Below are 22,242 nucleotides of genomic sequence, written 5' to 3' on the forward strand. Positions count from 1 at the left end.
TACCTCTCTGATGAAGTGATACTTCACATCCACATGCTTCGTCTTTGCATGAAAGACAGGGTTCTTTGCCAACTGGATGGCACTCTGACTGTCACAACGCAACAATGGAATATCCCCTGTATAGCCCAAATCAACCACTAACCGAGATAGCCATAATGCCTCCTTGCAAGCCTCTGTGGCTGCAATATACTCGGCCTCTGTAGTAGATAAGGCTGTGCACTTCTGCATCCTGGATATCCATGACACAGCACCTCCTGTGAATGTAAATACATAACCGGTAGCAGACTTCCGGTTATCTGGATGACCGGCATAATCCGAATCCGTGTAACCATGCACTAATGCATCCTGTTTGCCAAAGCAAATGCACAAATCCTGTGTGCCCTTCAGGTATCTCATGACACCTTTCACTGCTTCCCAATGCTTCTTGCCAGGGTTGGCCATGTATCTAGAAACCACTCCCACTGCAAATGCAATGTCCGGCCTAGTAGCAACCATGGCATACATGAGACTGCCACAAGCTGAAGCATACGGAATCTTGGCCATATCAGCCCTGTCTCTATTCGACTGTGGGCTGTCCATAGCACTGAGTTTCACATATGGAGGCAAAGGAGTACTAGCCTTCTTCCCCCCGTCCATATTGAACCTCTGCAAGACTTTGCCAATGTATTCCTTCTGAGACAAATACAACACATGCTGATTTCTGTCCCGAAGTATCCGCATACCCAAGATGTGATTTGCATCACCCAAATCCTTCATATCAAAGGTTTGATGCAGCCTCTGCTTCAAGGCATCCATCTCTTTACGAGATTTCCTGGCAATCAACATATCATCAACATACAAAATGAGAATCAAGAGACTGCCATCCAAAGATTTCTTGGTGTACAAGCAGTGATCTATGTCACTTCTCCTGAATTTCTGAGATTTCATGAATGTATCAAATTTATGATACCATTCTCTTGGTGCCTGTTTGAGCCCATAAAGACTCTTTTTCAGCTTGCATACAAGCTTCTCCTTTCCAGTTACTGCATAACCCTCTGGCTGCTGCATATATATCTCCTCATGGAGATCACCGTGAAGAAAAGCAGTCTTCACATCCATCTGAATCAAGTCCAGATCATCATGTGCAACCAAAGCTAACACAGCTCTAAGTGTGGTCATTTTGACCACTGGAGAGAAGATCTCCTCAAAGTCCACACCATATTCCTGCTTGAAGCCCTTAGCCACTAACCTGGCTTTGTATCTTGGCTTTGCATCTGGTGCAACTTTGAGCCTGTAAACCCACTTGCATGGCAAAACTTTCTTGCCTGCAGGCAAAGGCACCAACTTCCAAGTTCCATTTTTATGCAGAGAATCCATCTCTGACTTCATGGCACGCTCCCATAGAGCCTTGTCTGCCCTCTGTAAAGCCTCTTTATAACATGAGGGCTCCCCACAGTCAGTAAGCATCAAATAGTCAACCCCTGGAACAAACCTGTCTGGGGCTCTGGAGGGTCTTGTGGACCTCCGTACCCAATGACCATCATTTGCAGGTTGCTGTCCAGCCTGCATATCACCCATTGGTGGCTCCTGTTCCATGCCATAAGGCTGAAATATCATGCCCGGTATCTCCTCCAACTGTGGTATATCCATAGGGATATCTTCTGCCATCTCTGGCTGTCCATTTGGACCATTTTCAGCACCATTTAAGGGCTGGTTTTCCTGCTGTAATGGCTGATTTACAGCCCTTTGTTGTTGTCCATGATGTCCATCATCATCAAAGATGACTCTGCCAGGCTCCTGTTCCCTTGCAGGCTCCTTATACATGCATGTTTCATCAAAAATGACATCATTGCTGCGTATGATCTTTCTATTCATGGGATCCCAAAGTCTATACCCCATTTCACCTCTGTCACCATATCCTAGGAATATGCATTTGTGAGACTTAGGATCAAGTTTGGTGCGCATTTCCCTGCGTATGTGCACGTACGCAACGCAACCAAACACTCTCAAGTGCTTGTATGACGGAGGCTTCCCTGTCCATACTTCTTCTGGCACTTTCCCACCAAGCCTCGTGTTAGGTGACCTGTTTATAAGGTGAACGGCTGTCATAACAGCTTCAGCCCAAAAACCATGAGGTAATGCAGCATGTGACAACATAGAACGGACCTTCTCCTGTATGGTCCTGTTCATCCTCTCTGCTGTCCCGTTTTGTGGAGGATCATAAGGAGTAGAGAGCTCCCTCTTGATGCCTTTAGCATCACAAAACTCCTGAAACTGTTTGGACGTATACTCTCCACCATTGTCGGAACGCAAAGCCTTCAGTGTTTTGCCAGTTTGATTCTCAACAAGAGCAACAAACTTCTGAAACACTGAGAATGTATCACTCTTCAAGCGAAGAGGATAGACCCACACCTTGCGTGTGGCATCATCAATAAAAGACACAAAATATTTTGCCCCTCCCAAAGAAAGCTGAGGCATCTCACATACATCTGTATGCACAAGCTCTAACTGAGCATCTTTCTGTCCAAGAGCTTTCTTATGGGGGCACTGTAGTTGCCTACCATATATACAATGCTCACAAAACTGAAAACTTGAAAACTTTAGAGAAGGCAAGTAACCCAAACGAGACAATTGCTCCATTCCCTTGACACTCATGTGTCCCAACCGGCTATGCCACATAGAAATTTCCGGCAGCTCGGTTGCATTTACATTAGCATGGTGACAAACACCTGCATGCATAAAGTAAAGAGTGTCCACTTTAGAGCCTCTGGCAACAACCAGTGAGCCCTTACTAATCTTCCACTTTCCACTACCAAATGTGGTAACATAATCAGCATCATCAAGCTGTCCAGTAGAAAGCAGATTCTTCTTGATCTCAGGCACATGCCTGACATCATGGAGCATAAGCTGTGAGCCATCTGAAAATACAAGCCTTACATCACCTCTGCCAAGAATCTTGCATGCATGGTTATCACTCAAATAAACCACTCCTTCATTGCCAGCAGTGTACCTGACAAACAAGTCTCTGCAACCTGTGACATGAAAGGAGGCACCTGAATCAATGATCCATGAGTGCATACCATGACCACCTGTAAGAAGTGAATGGGCATCAAGTGAAGACGTAAAGAGGACCTCATCCTCACTGCCACCTGCATGTGACACATTGATTTCTTCAATCTTGACTCCACTTTTGCCCTTTGGCTTTACATCTTTGGCTTCATCTTTCTCTTTGTCTTTGCCTTTTCCCTTTTCTTTTTGATCATTTTTCCATTTGTAGCATTGCTTTTTAATGTGTCCCTTCTTGCCACAATAATGACATTCCAAATCCTTTTTGGAGCGAGACTTGCTCCTTCCCCTTTCTTGGCTTTTCCCCCTTTGCTGGGATCTCCCACGTGCATTCATTGCATTAGACTTGCCAACAGAGTTGTTTTTCCTGTTCATCTCTTCTTGAAGAAGAGCACCCTCAACATCTGCATATGACAGCATAGCATTCGAATTGCTAGTGGCTGTCCTGAATGTGTCCCAACTCTCTGGCTAAGTGCATAACAAAAAAGTGGCTTTGAACTCATCGTCCATTGCCAACTTTTGATTGATGACCTGGCTGACAATACCATTAAACTCATTTAGATGGGCTGTCATAGAAGCCCCTTCCTTCATCTGAAGACCTATGAGTTTCTTCAACCAATACACTTTGCTTGAGGCACTTTGTTGGGCATACAAGTCCTGCAATCTCTGCCACATTCCCCAAGCTGTCTTCTCTTCACGAATGCTGAAAAGTAATGAGTCTGACACAGACAACATGATAGTAGATCTTGCCAGCTCATCCATATCTTCCCACTCTTCAGCTGTAAGAGAAGCGGGCATCACACCCCTTTCTTTGATAGGCTTGTGCTGCTTTTTCTGGAGCAACACATTGTAGCACTGGGTTTGCCAAATATCATAATTCTGCGAGCCTTCAAGCTTCTTGATGTGAAGCAATGAAGAGCTCTCACCTGTGGTTGCCATAGCAATATGCAACCTTTAATGCCTGACTCCCTGCAAATGTGCAAACACTGCACCCAAGATGTGCAAACACTGCACCCAAAGCACACAAAGTGCTCACAAATGTTCTCCCAAGCTTTATCTCCCACTGCGGAAGCAAGAATGCAACTTTTCTTCCACTTTTTGTGATGAAAACACCAAAATCTGGTTGCTGCAGATTTTGGACAGCACCTTGAATGTGCTCTTTTGCCCTTCCAAAGTACTGTACAGCAGTACTAAGCGCTCACCAATGATGTACCAAACCTGTACCGGCAATTTCAGCAGCTGAAATTGAATCTTTTGGTCACTCAAAACAGTGTACAGCCATGACAAAACATGCACAAAGCTGTGCCAAATCTGTACCAACAGGTACAGTAGCAATAAATGCTCTCCTGGCTGTCCAAATGAGTGAAAATCAGACTTTTACAGCCCTGTACATTGCATAAAACAGTCCCGAACAGAAATTGGGCAGAAGCTCCTTGACTGCAAGCTGATTTTTGAGGATTCAAGGCATAAATGTCTTGCCTGCTGCTTTGCCAAGCTCAACAAGCATACAAACTTGAAAAGCCCCTTGATTTGAGATCAATTGCTGATCATACATGGTACATTGGCGCACATGAAGGCATCCAGAGTGTTCACGATGCTTCCCCCTGGCCACATATACATCAAATACATGAAAGCCCCTTGATTTACAGGCACATTGAGTGCTTGTAAGGCATCAACACATTATCCACAGCATCAAATGCGATTGCCTGCATGCAAATCAACCAAATCGGCACAAAAGCCCCTTGATTTGCACTGCAATTTGCTGCAATTTTGCCCAAATGTGCGATTTTTCACATCATACAGCATGTATGAGTGCTTAATTGCACAATTACATCAAAAGCCCCAAATTTCGACATCCAATTTCCTGCAAATTGATCCTGATTTGACCAATTTCTTGCAAATTTAGCCTGATTGTGACCAATGTCACCCAATTTTGCCAATTTTGCTCAAAAAATTGAGCAATTGGGCACCTGTACCTGCTCAATTGTTGATTGTACTTGCTCAATTGCAAATCCCAAAAAAAAATTGAGGCAAATACCTTGAAATTTCTGATTTTCCTTCAATTTGCAGGCTGTTGCAGGAAGAGGGGGCGTCGATTTTTGCTGTTGATGAGGTGCTGCACACACTGACTGTGTGGATGTTGAAGGTACTGCTGATGCGAGGACGACGTGCTGCTGGTGACTGCTGTTGAGCTGGCTGCGCCTGGTTGGCTGGGCAGCCCTCTGCGCTGCCTGATTGGGCAGCCCTCTGTTGGGCAGCGTGGCTGCTGCTGGGCAGCCCTCTTCTTGATTGCTTACGCCCAGCTGCTGGGCAGCGTGGCCCTACCTGGCTGAACCCCACGATCAGCTCCCACGCTCAACGTCACGCTAAACTGCTGTAGGCGCCTGGCTCTGTTGCCTACGTCCAGCAATAGCGGCCACCTATCCGCCTGCGTGTACCAGCCGGCGACTCACGTAGCCAACAAATAGACGCCCATAGCTAATACTGAAGTAAGCGTAAGTTGACGGGCGCCGGGGCCTAGTAGCCTTCGCTTCGCTTCGCGTGGTTTCGCTAGGTGATGACTACCTCTTCTGAACCTGCTTCGGCTCCTGCTGCTGCACTAGTGCCGGAATGCTCCTTATCGCTACCAGCTGTGCAGCGCTTTGCTGCGTTGCCTGTCAGCTGATACCTGCAACACCCAAGCTAGCCTTCGCTCACGCTGAAGTGCCTTCTACACGCCTGAAGTTGCTGCCTGTTGCACTGCCTTGCTGCGCCTGACTCCTTGCTACCATCAAGGAGAAGAGGAAGGGAGGGATCACTAAGGGCTCTGATACCAGTTGATGGGGAGAAAACCAGCAATTAGGGTTAGAGTTCATTCATGGGAGACATACACAGAGAAGCAAGGGAGAGAGAGAGAGAGAGAGTTGTGGGGATAAGTCAACTCATGAGGCATGAGTGTGTGACTCCCCTATCACACATGTATATTGCACTAGTACACATAGTGCACTTAGTACATTAAAAGTACTAAGTGTACTATGTACTATAACTTATGGGCTTGTACACACTATAAGGGTGGGCATAACGCCTTTACCCCAACAACTTGGACATAGCCTTGAATTCTTCTTTCATGTTGGCCATGAAAAAAAAACATAGATCTTGCTCCGTACTACCTAGATCTAGGCTTAAGCAATTTTCATGCTTGATTCCTACATACAACCCTAACACATGGATCTATTGCAAAACTACTGCATATTTGGTACGGGCTGCCCTAGGCAATTTAGCACTTTGATACCAGTATATCATGCTTATTGCATGGACATCGATCTTGTTATGCTTTGTCTCAGGGTGAATCTTGATGCCAATGTTAAATGGGTGTCGAAGCGTGCTAGATTAATGCTACTTACATGTGGAGTAACAAGCTGATAAATGCTAATCACTTAAATGCTGCAATCTCAAAAGGTTACCAATCCTTTAAAGCTATACAGAGCTGTAACTTGTTGTGCTATGGCTGTAAACTTTTGATTGAGGCACTTCCATTGTTGTTGTTGACTTTGACTTTGCAAATTTGGCCCGGATTTGTCATCTGACCTTGAGCCGCCTATTTACATGCATCTATAGGGTTGATTGGCTGCTCAGGTCTGGTTGGTTGGTAATTGTGGCCGTGTGCCAACTGTTTTTATACTTGGACGCGTTGTCTTTGGATAGTGTCGAACTTGTCCAAAAGCCTATCGACCATTTGCACGTGGCACTCACGTCAATTATGCATGTGACATTGCAACTCCTAGATGCTATGCTCTTGTCCACACAAAGTGTCATCAGATTCAACTACGGTGAGTTAATCACTATTGTCTCCAATTGTTCATAAATCTTTCATTACTCTTATTATGCAAAATTTGCAATTGAGCATAATGAGGCAAGAATCAAGAAATTGGACAAAGGATACATTTGGGCCAAAGTTTGCATGCAATTAGGCAAATTCGAAAGAAGTTGGGCTCAATTGAGCTCAATTAGGTAAAGATCAAGACAATTTGAGCTATAATCAGCCACAATTTAGTAATTAGGCTGAAAACAGATCAATTGGGTGAAAGTCAAAACAATTACGCAAATTTTAAACATAAGAGGATGCATGAATAGCCCATCGTCATTTATACTTTCTCAAGGAAATTCTTACCTTGCTCTAGTATTACTGTAGTAGACTTGTACTACTCTCACATGCAGAAGCTCTAGGAGTCTTCTTTCAGCCCTAAACACCTTCTTGGAACATGCTGATGCACAAATGCAAGCAAGAGATGGAGGGAAGAGAGAGAGATAGCTGAGTTTCAGTATATTCATATTGTATAAAAAGGTAGTACAAATCTGGCATGCCATTGGCCACCCTTGAAAAGGTAGAAACACCTTGCAAAACAATGAGAAACTTTACACTAAATGAAAGCTATCCTCTCTCAACACATCATTGGGCCGCCTCCCCCTTATGAACAACTTCATTCCAAGGAGTATTTTTATAGTACAAGTAAGAGGATGCTTAGCACCAGATTTCCAATATGTGCATAAAAACAATGACAAACACTTTCCCCTGGTCTCAAACCATAAGTCAGGTAAGAGGAATAAAATGTTTTTTTTTCCAAACCTATGACAACAAGATAAGGGAACCAGTAACACGATACCACCTAGAGGAACTCACAGGATCACTTCCCAGGACCCAGTCTCTCTTGTTGTTATATATGTATACATCCATAAGCTTTTGCCCTCTATCATTCCCCTTATCAGCAAATCCCCAGATTCTTAAAAATTTCCCCAGATACCTTGCTTTGCAAAGTCTAGTAGCACCTTCTCGTACACATCACTGTCTACCTTGTCTTTGTACTGACTTGTGCTCGCACACGATCATTGTGAGATGCCCCTCTTTCTCTCCAGCCTTGATTTACAACTGAGGTGAGGTTTTACCTTGTGATGCTCTGGACCCACCACTTCTTAAAACTAGCGGCTGTTAGCAGGTGTAGCTGGAGCAGCACATCGGTCTTCAGCAAAGTTAGCAAGTGCTGTACGTTGACGGGCAGCAGATTCAGCAACCATAGTAGAGCCGGGTGTCAACAGCAACAAAGCCTGTACATTAGGTATGGTACATCAGCTAGAACAAATTCAGCAGGTACAGTACATCAACCAGAGCAGATCGGCAGGTTCAGCTTGAACAGCAGGAGGGAAAAGACACCTGGCGATTGTTTTAGTACTTGATAGCAGGTGCAACTAGAATAGACCGTCGGCCAACTGCAACTCAGTAGGTATAACTCGGGCAGGTGCTACATTTATGACAACTGTTGCCTTGTGACTGGAAGCAAAGTGTCAAAATGATGGAGTGAAGGGCATCGCCTTGGAGTTGCCGCCGCTTGGAGAACTTTCGCAAGGACCTGTGTGTGTTGATGATGGCGACGGTGACCTGGTGGACCACCTTTTATGAATACCAAGAGGTTGATTTTTTAGAAAGCCACATATAAAGGGAATTCTTTCTCTTGGGGTTACATCTGGCAGCTCCTATTTTATTACTCTTCTCCACGAGTCTTGTTGCTGTGCCCCTGATACATGTGATCCCCAACCTCAATAATGTCTACCCACATTAAAATGAGTGTGAACTCAAAAGCTTATTAATGGGCTTGTATAAAAATGTCCTCCTTTTGGGCCTCTTTTCACATGTTTTAACCCTTGAAAAATGCGATAAATTTGTCAGCAAACACGGGCACTCTAGTAAGCGATGCTAGGTGTCCTTGGCATTGCTTATCTCTTCACAGAGACGGGACACAAAAACACGCCATTCTTTAGGAAAAATCCTCTAATACATTCACATGCATCCATGATTTATGCGCATGCATGTGTAATGGAAATCCCCATTCTTAGTATTTGTACTATTTTGGGTGCTCTGAAATTCATGGAGTCCTTTCCCATAGGAACATGCCCAGTTTGGTGACATTAGCTCCATAATCAAGTCCAAAATCTGGTTTTTCCCCCCTACTAGCCTTAGGCCCAAGATCCTCCCGTAGTTACTGATTTTCCACCACCCGTAGGCGCTTAATTATCTGCTTGTAGACGATGCCGTCGAGAAAGCACCAAGGGGGGTTTTGAACCCAAGGCAAACACCTTCACCACTTGAGCTATCACCTCATTGGCTCCAAAATCTGGTTATTATCTGTTGCTCTTCAAGAATTAGCTGTGGGACTAGCATGTACATGTCATGCACATGACAACTACTTAAGGCAATCTCTCCTTAATCAATGTGATTAGTTTTTTCAAAGACATGACATCAAGAATAAATTCATAAGGAACAAATCGCAATAGAATCTTAAATAGATACCTTGGAGGCAAGAGCATTGCCACAGGACTCTGCACTAGGGCCCCGGTGGGGAATGCTCCCCAAGATCAAGCGTAGGTTTTCATTAATTTTGCCAAAATGAGTACAAGTTTGGATGTGTAATGCCTTAGCCATAGTCTTTCGAGAGGGGCCTTTTAATAGGTTTCCCCCTTGGAGTAAGCAATTCTTGAGTTACATTTGCCTTTTGGATGTATTAGTTTTCAAGTTCTATTTAGGTTACAAATAACTTTACCCTTTTTTTGCATTGGAAAATTTCCACTTAAAGGAGTTTTTGACTTCCTCAGGCATTTCAATCTAACATAGTCCTTAATCTTTGACTTTAATTAGTTGACTTCTGATCTTGATAAAAAGGATGACCTGACTCTTCAATGTTGGGACAGTTTACAAGACCCACATACATACCCTGCTTGAACATCAATGATATTTGTGACTTTGACACGTATGTTGTGAGACATTTCAGATGTATTTTGGCTCCTCTCATACACATAGTGTGGACTTTTTTAATCCGTTGCTTAGAAACAGCAGGGGATGACATTGTGCTATATAACGTCAAGCAGTGGTACTGTTGTGATGATGTAGACCCTGATAATAGGTCTTGGAAAAGCTCCTATTTTGCAAGGCTTGCAGTGAGATTTACTTGTGCTTTTCTTGCAGTTTTTCCCAAAAACTGAAAAGTATGTTTCCCTTTTTATGGGCAATGATGATGAGGAGGTGATTGCTAAAAAGAAGAAATTGCGGGAGCAAATCAAAGCTAACCTTGCTGCTGCAGCTGCCTCCGGGGTGGAGCTAGAGGGTAATGGAGTGATGTAAGATCATCTCATGGAGTTGCTCTTTACTATCAATCTTTATTAACTTCACTTAATTTTTCAATGATCTCAGAGACAGGGAGTGAGGATGATGGAGCTATGGAAGTGAGTGATGATGACTTTTTTCTGGCTGGGAGCTCAAGCGATGATGCAGATGCAGATGACGAGTGGACTGATAAGAGCTCAAGGTAAGATTAAGTTCTCTAAATGCACCAGTAATTTACATGGTTTATCAAGCATCAATAATATGCAAGGTTTGTTGACTTTGCTGTAGGCCTGGAGACGACAGGGATGACACATCCAGGGAACTGGTACCATCTAGCTCAAAAGATACTTTGGGCCACAAGAAAAGGCAACAACATCAGAGGCTGTCAAATTTAGGTTTAGGCTCACAAGTCCACGGTCAGAGGTCTCAATCTACAGGCAGTGATCACAAGAATAAGGTAAGGGATAGTGCTCAGGGTGGTTTTTGGGAGTGCATCCTGTATCTAACCACTAGTGTTCCCTTATCTGAGTCTTATTGGACTTCTTTATATCTTCATATTAGTGATCATCTAGTCTTTTAGCCCATAGCCCTAGAAATGCTCACATGTGTTTGGAGTGATTCATTCGACAGATGCCTTGACAACACTGTCTATACTGGGTCTAAATCCAGTGATGATGGGGTTGGGTCCTTGACCAGTCTCACCCCTTTTACTGGTGTGTGTTAAAACCTCCCTGGATGGTTACCTTGCTCATATACAAGGGCTTTAGACTGTCTAGCGCAACTTCTAATCGCCAGGTTATGGAGGTGCACTTGCTCTGACCTTTCCACGGTGACCCACTAGGGAGACATTTTATTCTGCATCAGAATGTGCCATTCAGTTTTTCTACCCCTTCTGCATCTACTCAGTGTTGTCGGCCATACACATGTGAAGTGTGCCTAGAAAGAAAATACGTGGTGCTAAATGTAGGAGTAAAGCAAGAATGCTCAACGCTATGAGATAATTTTTCCAATAAAACGGTCGAAGGCTGTCTAAGCACAACATATATATTGAATTGATCCTTTTTGGCTGCAGAAACAAAAGACTACAGGGGTTTTAATGCCCCCTCCAAGCCGTCCGTCCTCAAGCAATAGCGGGGGCCTCCAAGTGAGGAACCGGCCATCATCTAGCAACAGCTCCAAGATGGCAAGTTCGAGGCCCTCATCAAGTAACAGTGCAGGATTTGGTAGAATAGGCAATCACCCTTCCTCTAGCAACAGTTCGGACATCATCAAGGCAACTACAACCCCGACTGTTGGTAGCTCAAATTCAGATGCCCAGCAAAAGCGGCGCCGCAAGCGTCGACCGAAGAAGAAAAAGTAAATTAGTGCTTGGTTTTCTTGTTCATAATAGAATAGCTACCCAGTGACATAATCTTAATGCTTTGAGCATAAATGCTTATCGAAGTTTGGGTCCAAACAATATTGGAAGACTTAATTGACGTTTTGTGACATGTGTGATATTTTTTTGAGTCGCAACACATTCAGTATTCGTCCATCATTTTTGGGAGTGATATGGAATTGGCAGGTTGTATACGCACAAAAAAGTAAGCAAGGAATGCCAATGGGCCAGTGGATTGGCTGTAGCTGTCATTTCTGATGACTTTTTTGTTGTGAATAATGCCTTCATGTCATGTTGTGGAAAGATTAGGCAACAGAAGCGAGAACCAAGCCATAAAATTTTCAAAGCCCAATCAAAAGGAGATTCAAAATGCAATGGGAGTAGAGTTAAACAAGATTCTCATGTAACTATAGTTGGCTCACTTTAAGAATGGAATGACTTGGGAGAAAGGGATGGACTGCAGGTCTGAAACACGGTAGGCTTGAACCATATTCTAACCTATCCTGAGCATAGGACTTGACTGACTCAGTCCGTGACAGCCTTAGCTTGGGCTTATTAGTAATGGTGTGGTGGAGCGCGAGAATGCACTCATCTCTGGTTTACAAAACATCTTCTTTGGGCACCAGACCCAATCTATGATGGCTGAGGTAGAGTTTAAGTAGACATAAAACTAACAAGCATTTCCTCCCCAGTCTAGAGGGCAAAGAACGAAATGGACATGGTTTTCACAGAGCTTTAGTTTATTGAAGTTCAGGATGCCATTGCTTGCGTAGATTTAGAGAATTGAAGAAGCTAACAAAGTGTAATTTTTTAAATGTTGAGAAAAGTAAAGTATGATCAATCTCCAGGGTCCTCACATTGCTAGGGTTTATGTAACTAGTTATGCTTTGCCATTGGCGAAGCAAGTGCCAAGGAAGCAATGCGGACATTGTTGATTAGAATCAAGAAGCTAGGTAAGGGAGGGGTTTATGAAGTAGGAAAATATAAATTTTAATTAAATTATGTATATGATGGATGGTTTTGATTACAGCGCATGCTCTTTGTAAAGCTGAGATTAAATTGCATTGAAGGGCTTAGATTTTGTCTTCTCTTAATTAATATTTATTGTTTTTATAAAATGCATAGCTAATTTTTTTAATATACAAACGTAAAATATATTTTCCTTGCATTCCTTTACAACACTGGTTTTTTGGCCATCGAAAGCTTGAGTTGGGTCAGCCGCCCTCCAGATTCTGTGCCGTGAGAGAATAGGTGGTTTTGTTTTGTTTTTTTCTTTGAAGGCTAGTGTAAAAGGACTTCAATATGTCAAAAAAATGATTGTATACTTTTACTTTGCAATTTAGGTGCTCACACATGGTTGGCCACATCGACATGGACTCCATTGTGGACTCAATCTTCATTGACAAGAGCATCACCAAATTTGTTGTACAAAAGAAGAAGAAGAAGAAGAGCTTCATCAAATTTGGTTCTCTTGAAAAAAGAAAGAGTGTGTGACATCACCTCACTCATATCAAGGATCTACTAGAAAATATGAAAGAAAGAGAAAGCATGACAAGTCACCTAGGACCTACTAGATTAATTGACAAGGTTTGGGAACCACTCACCTTGAATAGTCTCCTTGAAAGCTAAAAACATTGCCATACTTTTCTACATTGAAGAAAATGCCAAATTTTGATGGATTGCATGGCATTTTGATAGCTGAAGAAACCAAATGCAAATTCAAAAAAGCTTTGACAAATAGAAAATTAAAACACTGAATCAAAAAGTCCTCACGTCAAAATGAAAACACTAGAATCAGAAGTCCTCACATCAAAATTTGGCCACATGAATCAAAAGTCCTCACATCAAAATTAGAACACTAGCATCAAAAGTACTCACATCAAAATTGGTTTAGTACAAAATCCAATCTTGATAATGTGTCCAAGAAGAAATCTAACTGTCATTATTGTGCTAAGTCCGTCATTATAAATTGGAGTGCTGTAAAAAAGAAAAGCCTGACATTATAAGGAAAAAAGTAAAGCCACATGAGTTAAACCAAGGAATTGTGTTTATGTACATATACATAATAAAGTGGAATTGTTTTTTTTTGCTTAGTGTAAAAGACTGAAAGCCTTGTCAATGATGCATGGTATATTAATTTTGGTACATTAGAGCATTTGATATATAAAAAGAAAAGTCCACATCAAAATTAGAACACTAGCATCAAAAGTACTCACATCAAAATTAATTTAGTACAAAATTCAATCTTGATAATGTGTCCAAGAAGAAATCTAGCTGTCATTATTGTGCTAAGCCCGACATTATAAATTGGAGTGCCGTAAAAAAGAAAAGCCTGACATTATAAGGAAAAAAGTAAAGCCACATGAGTTAAACCAAGGAATTGTGTTTATGCACATATACACAATAAAGTGGAATTGTTTTTTTTGCTTAGTGTTAAAAAACTGAAAGCCTTGTCAATGATGCATGGTATATTAATTTTGATACATTAGAGCATTTGACATAAAAAGAAAAGTCCTCACATCAAAATTAGAACACTAGCATCAAAAGTACTCACATCAAAATTAGTTTAGTACAAAATCCAGTCTTGATAATGTACCTAAGAAATCTAGCTATCATTATTGTGCTAAGCCCAACATTATAAATTGGAGTGCCGTAAAAAAGAAAAACCGGACATATTATAAGGAAAAAAGTAAAGCCACATGAGTTAAACCAAGGAATTGTGTTTATGTACATATACACAATAAAGTGGAATTGTTTTTTTTACTTAGTGTCAAAAGACTGAAAGCCTTGTCAATGATGCATGGTATATTAATTTTGGTACATTAGAGCATTTGACATATAAAAAGAAAAGTCCACATCAAAATTAGAACACTAGCATCAAAAGTACTCACATCAAAATTGATTTAGTACAAAATCCAATCTTGATAATGTGCCCAAGAAGAAATCTAGCTGTCATTATTGTGCTAAGCCCGACATTATAAATTGGAGTGCCGTAAAAAAGAAAAGCCTGACATTATAAGAAAAAAAGTAAAGCCACATGAGTTCAATCAAGAAATTGTGTTTATGTACATATACACAATAAAGTGGAATTATTTTTTTTGCTTAGTGTCAAAAAACTGAAAGCCTTGTCAATGATGCATGGTATATTAATTTTGGTACATTAGAGCATTTGACATAAAAAGAAAAGTCCTCACATCAAAATTAGAACACTCGCATCAAAAGTACTCACATCAAAATTAGTTTAGTACAAAATCCAATCTTGATAATGTACCCAAGAAATCTAGCTGTCATTATTGTGCTAAGTCCGACATTATAAATTAGAGTGCCATAAAAAAGAAAAATCGGACATTATAAGAAAAAAAGTAAAGCCACATAAGTTAAATCAAAGAATTGTGTTTATGTACATATACACAATAAAGTGGAATTATTTTTTTTGCTTAGTGTCAAAAAACTGAAAGCCTTGTCAATGATGCATGGTATATTAATTTTGGAACATTAGAAACCTACAAATCCTGCTCTGGCCAACTGAAACCAGATTCTTTATTATGTTCAGAACATGAAGTACATTTGCAAGATACTTCACTTTGCCATCCTGCATAAACAATGGCACATTTCCAACATGGATAATTGGATGAGCAGTGTCATCCTATGTTTCCACAAAACCTGATCTTTCAAAGTTTTTCATCTCTTTGAACCACTCTCCACCCATGACTTGTCATGTGATTCGAAGCACCTGAATCAACGTACCATACATCATCTTTATGTGCCGCTTCAACATTTTCAAACATGACATTAACGACATGCAAGCATTTGACATATAAAAGAGTGGTTCTTTAAACTTGGGATTAAGAGCGCCCATGTATTTTAAAAAACTTAGAATTTTGAAGAAAAAACCTATCAAAGTCCTAAGGTTAGATGAAGCAGAAGAATATACCTCAAATGAACTCAAAGAATATTATTGGGAGTATGACATCAAAGTGACAATATAGCACTAGTCCCCTAAAGAATTGAAGTATTGAGAGGATGAACTCGATCTTAGTTGAGAAAACACAATATGCTCATGGCCAAAAGTTTTTTCAATGACAATAGTGCAACTAGAGAACTTCATAATATAACTCCCGAAGAGGCTTTCACAAGTGAAAAGTCTAATACTTCACATGCAAATATTTGGATGCACTACATATACTCATATAACATATGTTAAAAGGAAGAAGCTAGATAACAAATCTAGTAACTCTATAGTTATTGGATATGGTATAAAACCTTATAATTATGAGTTGTATAAACTTGACACTAAATGAGTTTTTTCCTCGAGGGATGTTATATTCAAAGAACAAAAGATCAAAATAAAATAGACAATCACGATGATCAAACATTCATTCATGAAATTGGAACAATTTAAGATATCAAAGAGGAAGACATTACATTCACAAGCTCAATTGAGATTTTTGAAGATCAGATAAATTTTCAAGGAATCAGACAAGGTCCTTATAAAATCAATACGATCAAGTTTTTCACCTAATATATTGACTTACAATTATGATTTGATGACCATTCTCATGAATACACATAAGCCAAAACAATATAATGAAGAATAGGAATAAAGAAGTTATGAATGAGGATGTTAACCACTCTACTGGCAAATGAAGAATGGGTACCCAATGGTACATCGGCTAGCTAGGGAAAGCACAACGCCCATGCAAGCATCAATTGCTGTGGTTGGTAGTGAATTTGGGATCTTGCACATGTTAATAAAGAGATCAAGGATGCACACACTCCATTAAATTTACATCAACTGATTTGCATGGTGGGTGATCTTGTGAGAAGAAAGTATTACATATAGATTTACAAGAAAGGGAATGGTATTGGATGACCTGGATTCTCACTATTAAATTTAAAAGAAATGGAATATTGTTGGATGTTGATTCCCTCATTGGATGCTTACTATGAGTTCATCTAACTTGATATCCAGCATTCAAACTTGCTGCCATTCTTGCTATGAACTAGTATAGGTTCTAAATAATTTTAGGCCCTTCTGCATATGATTTTTGGAAAGATAAAAAACAATTTGTTTACATACGATCTCATTATGAGCATTACTGTGAGTGTGAATTTAAAAGCTCAAGCATAAGTGGACATACAATATTAACCACAATCTACATTCATATAAGTCAAACAAGTTTAGAGAAATAATTTCTCGTGGAACATGTAACTGACATACTCTAAAGCTATAAATATTAATTCAATAGTACCTAAAACAACAATTAAACAAACAAGTAAGATTCTAAATAAGTAAAGATTAACTTATCAACATTGACTAGTCTTTGCAAAATAATTAAAATGACCAACGTTGACTAGTCTTTCAAAAATAAAGAATTAAAATGGCCAACATGAATAGCTAGTTCTAGAAGAAAAAAACATTGCTAAAAGAAATCTAGACACAATTTTAACAAAACTCAATGTCCTATCAATTCAAATAGGAAAAATGTTTATGCTATTTTGTGCTTCTCTCTTTGAGAAACGGTGGTATGTACTGTTTCAGATATGTGCCCACCAACGTCTTGTTGGCCTAAATTATTATTTTGCTACTCATGTAAACATTTTCTTTCAGTTTGTTTCTTTCTTCGGAAACTAGGGTTTTTCTGCAGAGACCATGGTTTTTTCGCTTTTCTCTGCAAAAGCTAGGGGTTCTCCACAAGCTTGCAAGTATGGCACTGGCTCTACCTCCTGATGGATAGCCTCCACGTTCCTTAGCTGATCAATTCTGATTCATCTAGCTCCAAAATAACATCATTTCAATGTTAAGGACTTTTTCACAGGGCACTTGAAGGCAAGGGATAGCTAGCTTTACATAAACCTGCCAATTTGCTTCAACCTAAAACAAGGCAGCATTCAATTACTAATGGTCTTCACAGACAACACCGGGGCTCTGCCCATCGGACAGGTGAGGCTTGGATGGGAAAGATCTCCTGCCCATGAGGGACAAGCGGATGGCACATCAGAAATATGTTGGTACAGCACCTAAGAACTAGCTTGTTTTCATTTCTTGGAGCGCAGGTCAAAAAAGATTTCTCTTTTAAGAACCCACTTCCACAAGTATGAACCAAAAAGATTTATCTTTTAAGAACCCACTTCCACAAGAGTAAGCATCCTATTACTCCTCTTTTCTAATAATTAAATGGGTAAGTTCCATCTTTAGTCAGACCAGGTGAGAGGGTACATTACAGGTGTGTCCATTGGGGATGATATCACATCAAGCAAGTTACTTTTTAACATGTGCTACAAAGACACTACATCAGCAGACTGGGAACAGGCTTTGGTCTATCAGCATATTGAATTACAACTCATTGGTAAATCATGTGTAAATGCCGCAAAGCTCGCAAGAGCATCTAAAAGAGCTGTTATCTTCATAACCAAGTAGAAGAGGAAATGGCAAGAAATCCATGAGCTTCCTTGAATTTTTAAAAATCCTCGTGTGGAAAGTAGCATAAAGCTGTTGTTAGCAGCCTGCCTACCATCCAACAAATGCTACAAAATCTTGAATTGTTGCTCAATGGCATTGCAAATGCGGCTGATGCAACATGCAGCACTCAGTGGATACTCTGACACTGGAACAAATATCGATTAGCAACGATTAATTACATTAGTAGAAACAAGCAAATAGCCCACACTTACCTGCTATCAAATCTTCAATATAATCTGCTTCAATCTTTCCATGAGCCATGGCCCCAACCTAGGTAATGCAGCCAACCTATTATTCTGAATGGCCACACCTCACTAAAAGCTGTAAAAATATTGGCATAACTTGCTTACCACAAACACCAATTTGCTTTTCAATCCCATAGCTGCAACATAATCATGGAGTTTGATCACTTTGGGGGCACTATATGACAACCCTGTCCAGTTCATAAAAGAAACAAAAGAAGTTCTCTTAATGAACCTGCCTTCGATTATGAATAATGTTAGTTCAAATAATATTAATAAAATATAAATGATGGAGGTTGTTGCCATTGAGATATAAAGCTTGGGGTGCAACCTTGGGCATTCAATTGCACATAAAGTTAAGGCATAGTGACATGTCAATACATGTAAAGAAACGCGTATGTAGCTACCCACCTCTCGCAAATGTACATAATAAATTTGGATTGCCAATACCAAGTGTTGACGCAACTATGGTTTGCACAAACCTCGCATACTTTGGTGGCTGCTGGGATCACATCAAAACAACTCACACTGTAGGGAAGCCATTCCTCTGAACCCTTCTTGATGAATGCCCCTTAGTACTTAGTGGTGTTACCAACCGCGTGCACCCCTCCCCCCTCCCCCCCCCCCAAAAAAAACACCCCACTCCCAACAAGAAGCGGGCTGCACACACACACACACACTTCAGGCATGCATAGATATACTAATCCCATGACCCCATGACCATACCTATCCTTTAGGGCTCACAATGTGACCAGCACTTTGCTGAATACTAACCCTAGTGTCCCCAGTGGTCAGACATGTGACTCCAAACTCTCTTTGTAAACAATTCCACATAAAACAAACTGACCATAAGCAACACTCTAATCAATCAATGTTCAAAACAGTCAAGGACCTTTTGTACAAGCATTCCCAAGAATCACACATACCAATGCAACGTGCTCCAACTGGCAGGTGCCTAGTAACCGGCTGTTTCACAACTCTCAGAAGCTTTTCTGGCCCATTGGTCGCACGAATACTCAGCTTTTGCAGCAATTGCACTGCCATAATACATTGTTAATGGTAAGAAAAGCCTCTCTCTCTCTCTCTCTCTCTCTCTCAATGGAACCGGTGCCACAGTAAGCAATCCACATGGTAGCTGCCCTCCAGCTAAACTCTTATCATCTAAGATGTGAGAAGGGGCAATACATGGTAAATCTGAGTCTGAAAGGAGATGTAAGGTATGCTCCATTGGGGCACGGGAGACAGAGCAGCATACTACTAATCAAGCATGTTTCCTTGAGGGATCGCTTGCAGGACCCACACGGTCCAATGCTAGGATCTTTCCATTTTCTTGTATAGACATGTATTTGCATGATAAGGCTCATGGCCTCGAATATAATATTCTCGCTCTGTGTGCGCGTGCACATGCTGGCATAGCAGTTTACACACAAGGCACTTAATAAAGATATCCAGGGTTCAAGTCCCAGCCCCTGCACTCCTGTGCCATCATATGGATAACATGTGGTCCACTGTCTTGGCTCCCTCTCTCTCTCTCTCTCTCTCTCTCTTTCTCAATCTCTCTCTCTCTCACACACACACACACACACACACACAAAAACACCGACACCCATGCATGCATGCACAAGTCCCTCGAATTGTGTGCTTACTTTTGGGGAAAAAAACACCTACCCATAAGACCACAAAAGCGCTTGAATGTCCTTGGTATGCGAATATGAGGATTGACCTGGATGAGAACCTTTGTGTCAGTCATGACATAGAGTCCCTTCAATTTTCCTGCTTTATTCATAGGACTGTCAAGAATTGCAAGAAGCGCCTGTGCAATGGAATGAAAGCTTCAGTGAGATGATGAACCACAAAGAGTGTGCAAAGTTATGTGGGAGTAAGAACATTTAGTAGAAGATGAGAGGTTTCTATTTGATGGTGATCTAATATGATTTTATTTTCATAACCATTTCTTACATTAAAAAATTGATGTGGCTGCATTAATGCGTCAGACCAAACTACACATACACAGATGACACTACACATGCATACACATAACAATCAGTATTGATGCATCAGACGATACTACACATACACAGCTGGTACATCACAATACACGGCTGATGATCACTGCATTGATGCATCATATGTACTACACATGCATACACAACTGATATCCATCTGCATTGATGATACTAAACATGCACACACAGTTGATGCATCATATCGCAATCACAGCTGATGACCATTGCATTGTGATACTACACATACACAGCCGATACTAACACATGAAGCTGATGGCCATTGTAATGATGCATCAATACTGGTTGTTATGAGATGGTACCACACATACACAGTATATGGATGCACATACGTACCTGATGGACTATGTCAGGCCTGAAAAGGGCAGGGTCACGCTTATGCTTTCTAAGGAAGTTGGCATGGTCATCACAATTAAGCAGTTGGTAATTCTGAGAAAAACCGAGAGAATTGATTGAAAAAGTCAGTACCTGGAAACCGCACTGAAAAAAAGGAGATTTTTTTTTTACCTTGCCCACTTTGGCGACCTCCAGAGAGGCTTTCTCCAGCACGAACCAAATACCCCCGTCTTCGTCCGCATCAGGGTGTGCTTGAGCGCCCTCGTTTTCCATTTTCGACCAGAAAGAAAAACCCTACAATAATCTGGGTAGCTCTTCAACGCAGGCGCTCTCTCGTGTGTGTCTGTGTGTGTGTGTGTGTGTGTGTGTGTGTGTGTGTTGTGTCTTCAACGCAGGCGCTCTCTCGTGTGTGTGTGTTGTGTGATATATACGTATTAGGGTGTGTGAATATGCGCCAAAACGTTTCTTTGAATTAATTAATTAGTTTCGTTGAAAATATTGTATGTATTTATAAGCTTTAACCTTATTTTCGCTTTTTTAAAAAGATTTTAGGAATGCTTTCTTCAAAAAATCTTCGTATATGTGAGTCTAAGATCTTATGTGGATACTTTTTTGAAACAATGACAATTTTTACTTTGTGAGGGAGATTTTTCATGTTTTATTTTGGGCTATTTTGAGCATTTTAGAGTATGAGGCCATGTATATAAGACTTTTTTCATAATGAGAAAGGGCACAACCCCATTACATAAAAAGAGCTTGAGTTCTTGAGCTCTTGTGGTGGTAATAGCTTGCATGCTTCTCCTCTCTTGTTGATTGCATGATTTCCCTCTTCTCTTGTTGATTGCATGATTTCCCTCCTCTTTTGTTGATTGCATGCTTGTGATCATGGTGTGTGCATGGAGTTATATGTCTACTTACCTCTCTCTCTCTCTCTCTCTCTCTCTCTTTGCATGCACATAGGGCACTCCATGGCGAGCTCGAACCTCCCCACCACCCCCAAGCTTTCTCACTTGCACTCGCATAAACTGCCACTCCTTAGAGGTTTGATCAAGTTACATGAAATCATAAAATTTTATTAATCATACTCTAGTTTGAGCTTAAGAAATCCATGAGAAACTTAAATTTTGCTAAAAATGATCGTTTGCCAGTGCCTCCCGTAGAGCTCCCAATAAGGGTGTAGTCACCAACACAAATAGGGAAGAGTAGTTGAAGCTACTAATACAATGATACTCCGCATGGTAGTCATACAGCATGTGGGTGTAAAGGTTTCACCATAGTCAATGTCTTTCTCTTATGCATAACCCTTTACAACAAGCCTAACTTTGTATCACTTTAACACTACCATCCGCTCTACGTTTGAGCTTATAAATCCATTTCGTATCAATGGCCTTCTTGCCCAAGAGGCAAGTCTACCGAATCCCATGTATCATTTTTGTATCAAATCATACTTAGATTGCATAGCACTCATCCAACTTTCAGATTCCTTTGCTTCATCAAAGAAGTTAGGTTCCTCTTCATTACATAAACTGGCAATAAGAGCATGACCTGCGCCAACATGAGATGTGTGATGCACGTGTTATGCTAGGAAAAGGGGTGGCCAATTTTCTACCACGTAGTGTTTG

At 40.9% G+C, this 22,242-nt stretch overlaps 2 protein-coding genes across 7 annotated transcripts in view; one reads left to right on the top strand and one right to left on the bottom strand.

The window, feature by feature from the left end:
• Positions 1–11,873, top strand: part of LOC147641042 (uncharacterized) — a 47,199-nt gene extending 35,326 nt beyond the window's left edge. The window contains exons 4-7 of the mRNA XM_086817732.1: positions 10,040–10,178; positions 10,265–10,379; positions 10,466–10,634; positions 11,250–11,873. Coding sequence (XP_086673858.1) covers positions 10,040–10,178; positions 10,265–10,379; positions 10,466–10,634; positions 11,250–11,537 — 711 coding nt within the window. The 3' untranslated portion in view covers positions 11,538–11,873. The remainder of the gene's footprint in view (positions 1–10,039; positions 10,179–10,264; positions 10,380–10,465; positions 10,635–11,249) is intronic.
• A 3,273-nt stretch (positions 11,874–15,146) lies between these two features.
• LOC147641043 (nucleolar essential protein-like protein) lies at positions 15,147–21,152 on the bottom strand. Of its 6 annotated transcripts, none has more exons than XM_086817666.1 (7): positions 20,792–21,110; positions 20,621–20,713; positions 19,929–20,073; positions 19,187–19,297; positions 18,369–18,451; positions 18,231–18,288; positions 15,147–15,288 (listed from the first exon to the last, which is right to left on the bottom strand). In XM_086817666.1, exons 1-7 carry the CDS (start codon positions 20,891–20,893, stop codon positions 15,227–15,229), a joined length of 654 nt encoding a protein of 217 aa, XP_086673792.1. In that variant the 5' UTR covers positions 20,894–21,110; the 3' UTR covers positions 15,147–15,226. The 6 variants fall into 6 exon arrangements, with proteins under 6 accessions (XP_086673792.1, XP_086673800.1, XP_086673785.1 ...); XM_086817674.1 differs by lacking the exon at positions 15,147–15,288 and adding an exon at positions 17,000–17,328 and having other exon boundaries at positions 20,792–21,104; XM_086817659.1 differs by lacking the exon at positions 15,147–15,288 and adding an exon at positions 17,000–18,163 and having other exon boundaries at positions 20,792–21,096.
• Positions 21,153–22,242: the final 1,090 nt, after the last annotated feature.

Source organism: Cibotium barometz, chromosome 2, assembly GCF_041138505.1.
Source record: "Cibotium barometz isolate CiBa-2024 chromosome 2, ASM4113850v1, whole genome shotgun sequence".
In the NCBI taxonomy this organism is placed as follows: Eukaryota; Viridiplantae; Streptophyta; class Polypodiopsida; order Cyatheales; family Cibotiaceae; genus Cibotium; species Cibotium barometz.

What these genes read in the sequence shown, in the direction of transcription:
- LOC147641043 (XM_086817653.1), bottom strand. Translation starts at nt 20,893, where the DNA reads ATGGAAAACGAGGGCGCTCAAGCACACCCTGATGCGGACGAAGACGGG. An exon ending in GGCCTGACATAGTCCATCAG is followed by an intron (nt 20,074 to 20,620) that starts GTACGTATGTGC and finishes TCCATTGCACAG; the next exon opens with GCGCTTCTTGCAATTCTTGA. An exon ending in TATTGAAGATTTGATAGCAG is followed by an intron (nt 18,127 to 18,230) that starts GTAAGTGTGGGC and finishes ATGTTGCATCAG; the next exon opens with CCGCATTTGCAATGCCATTG.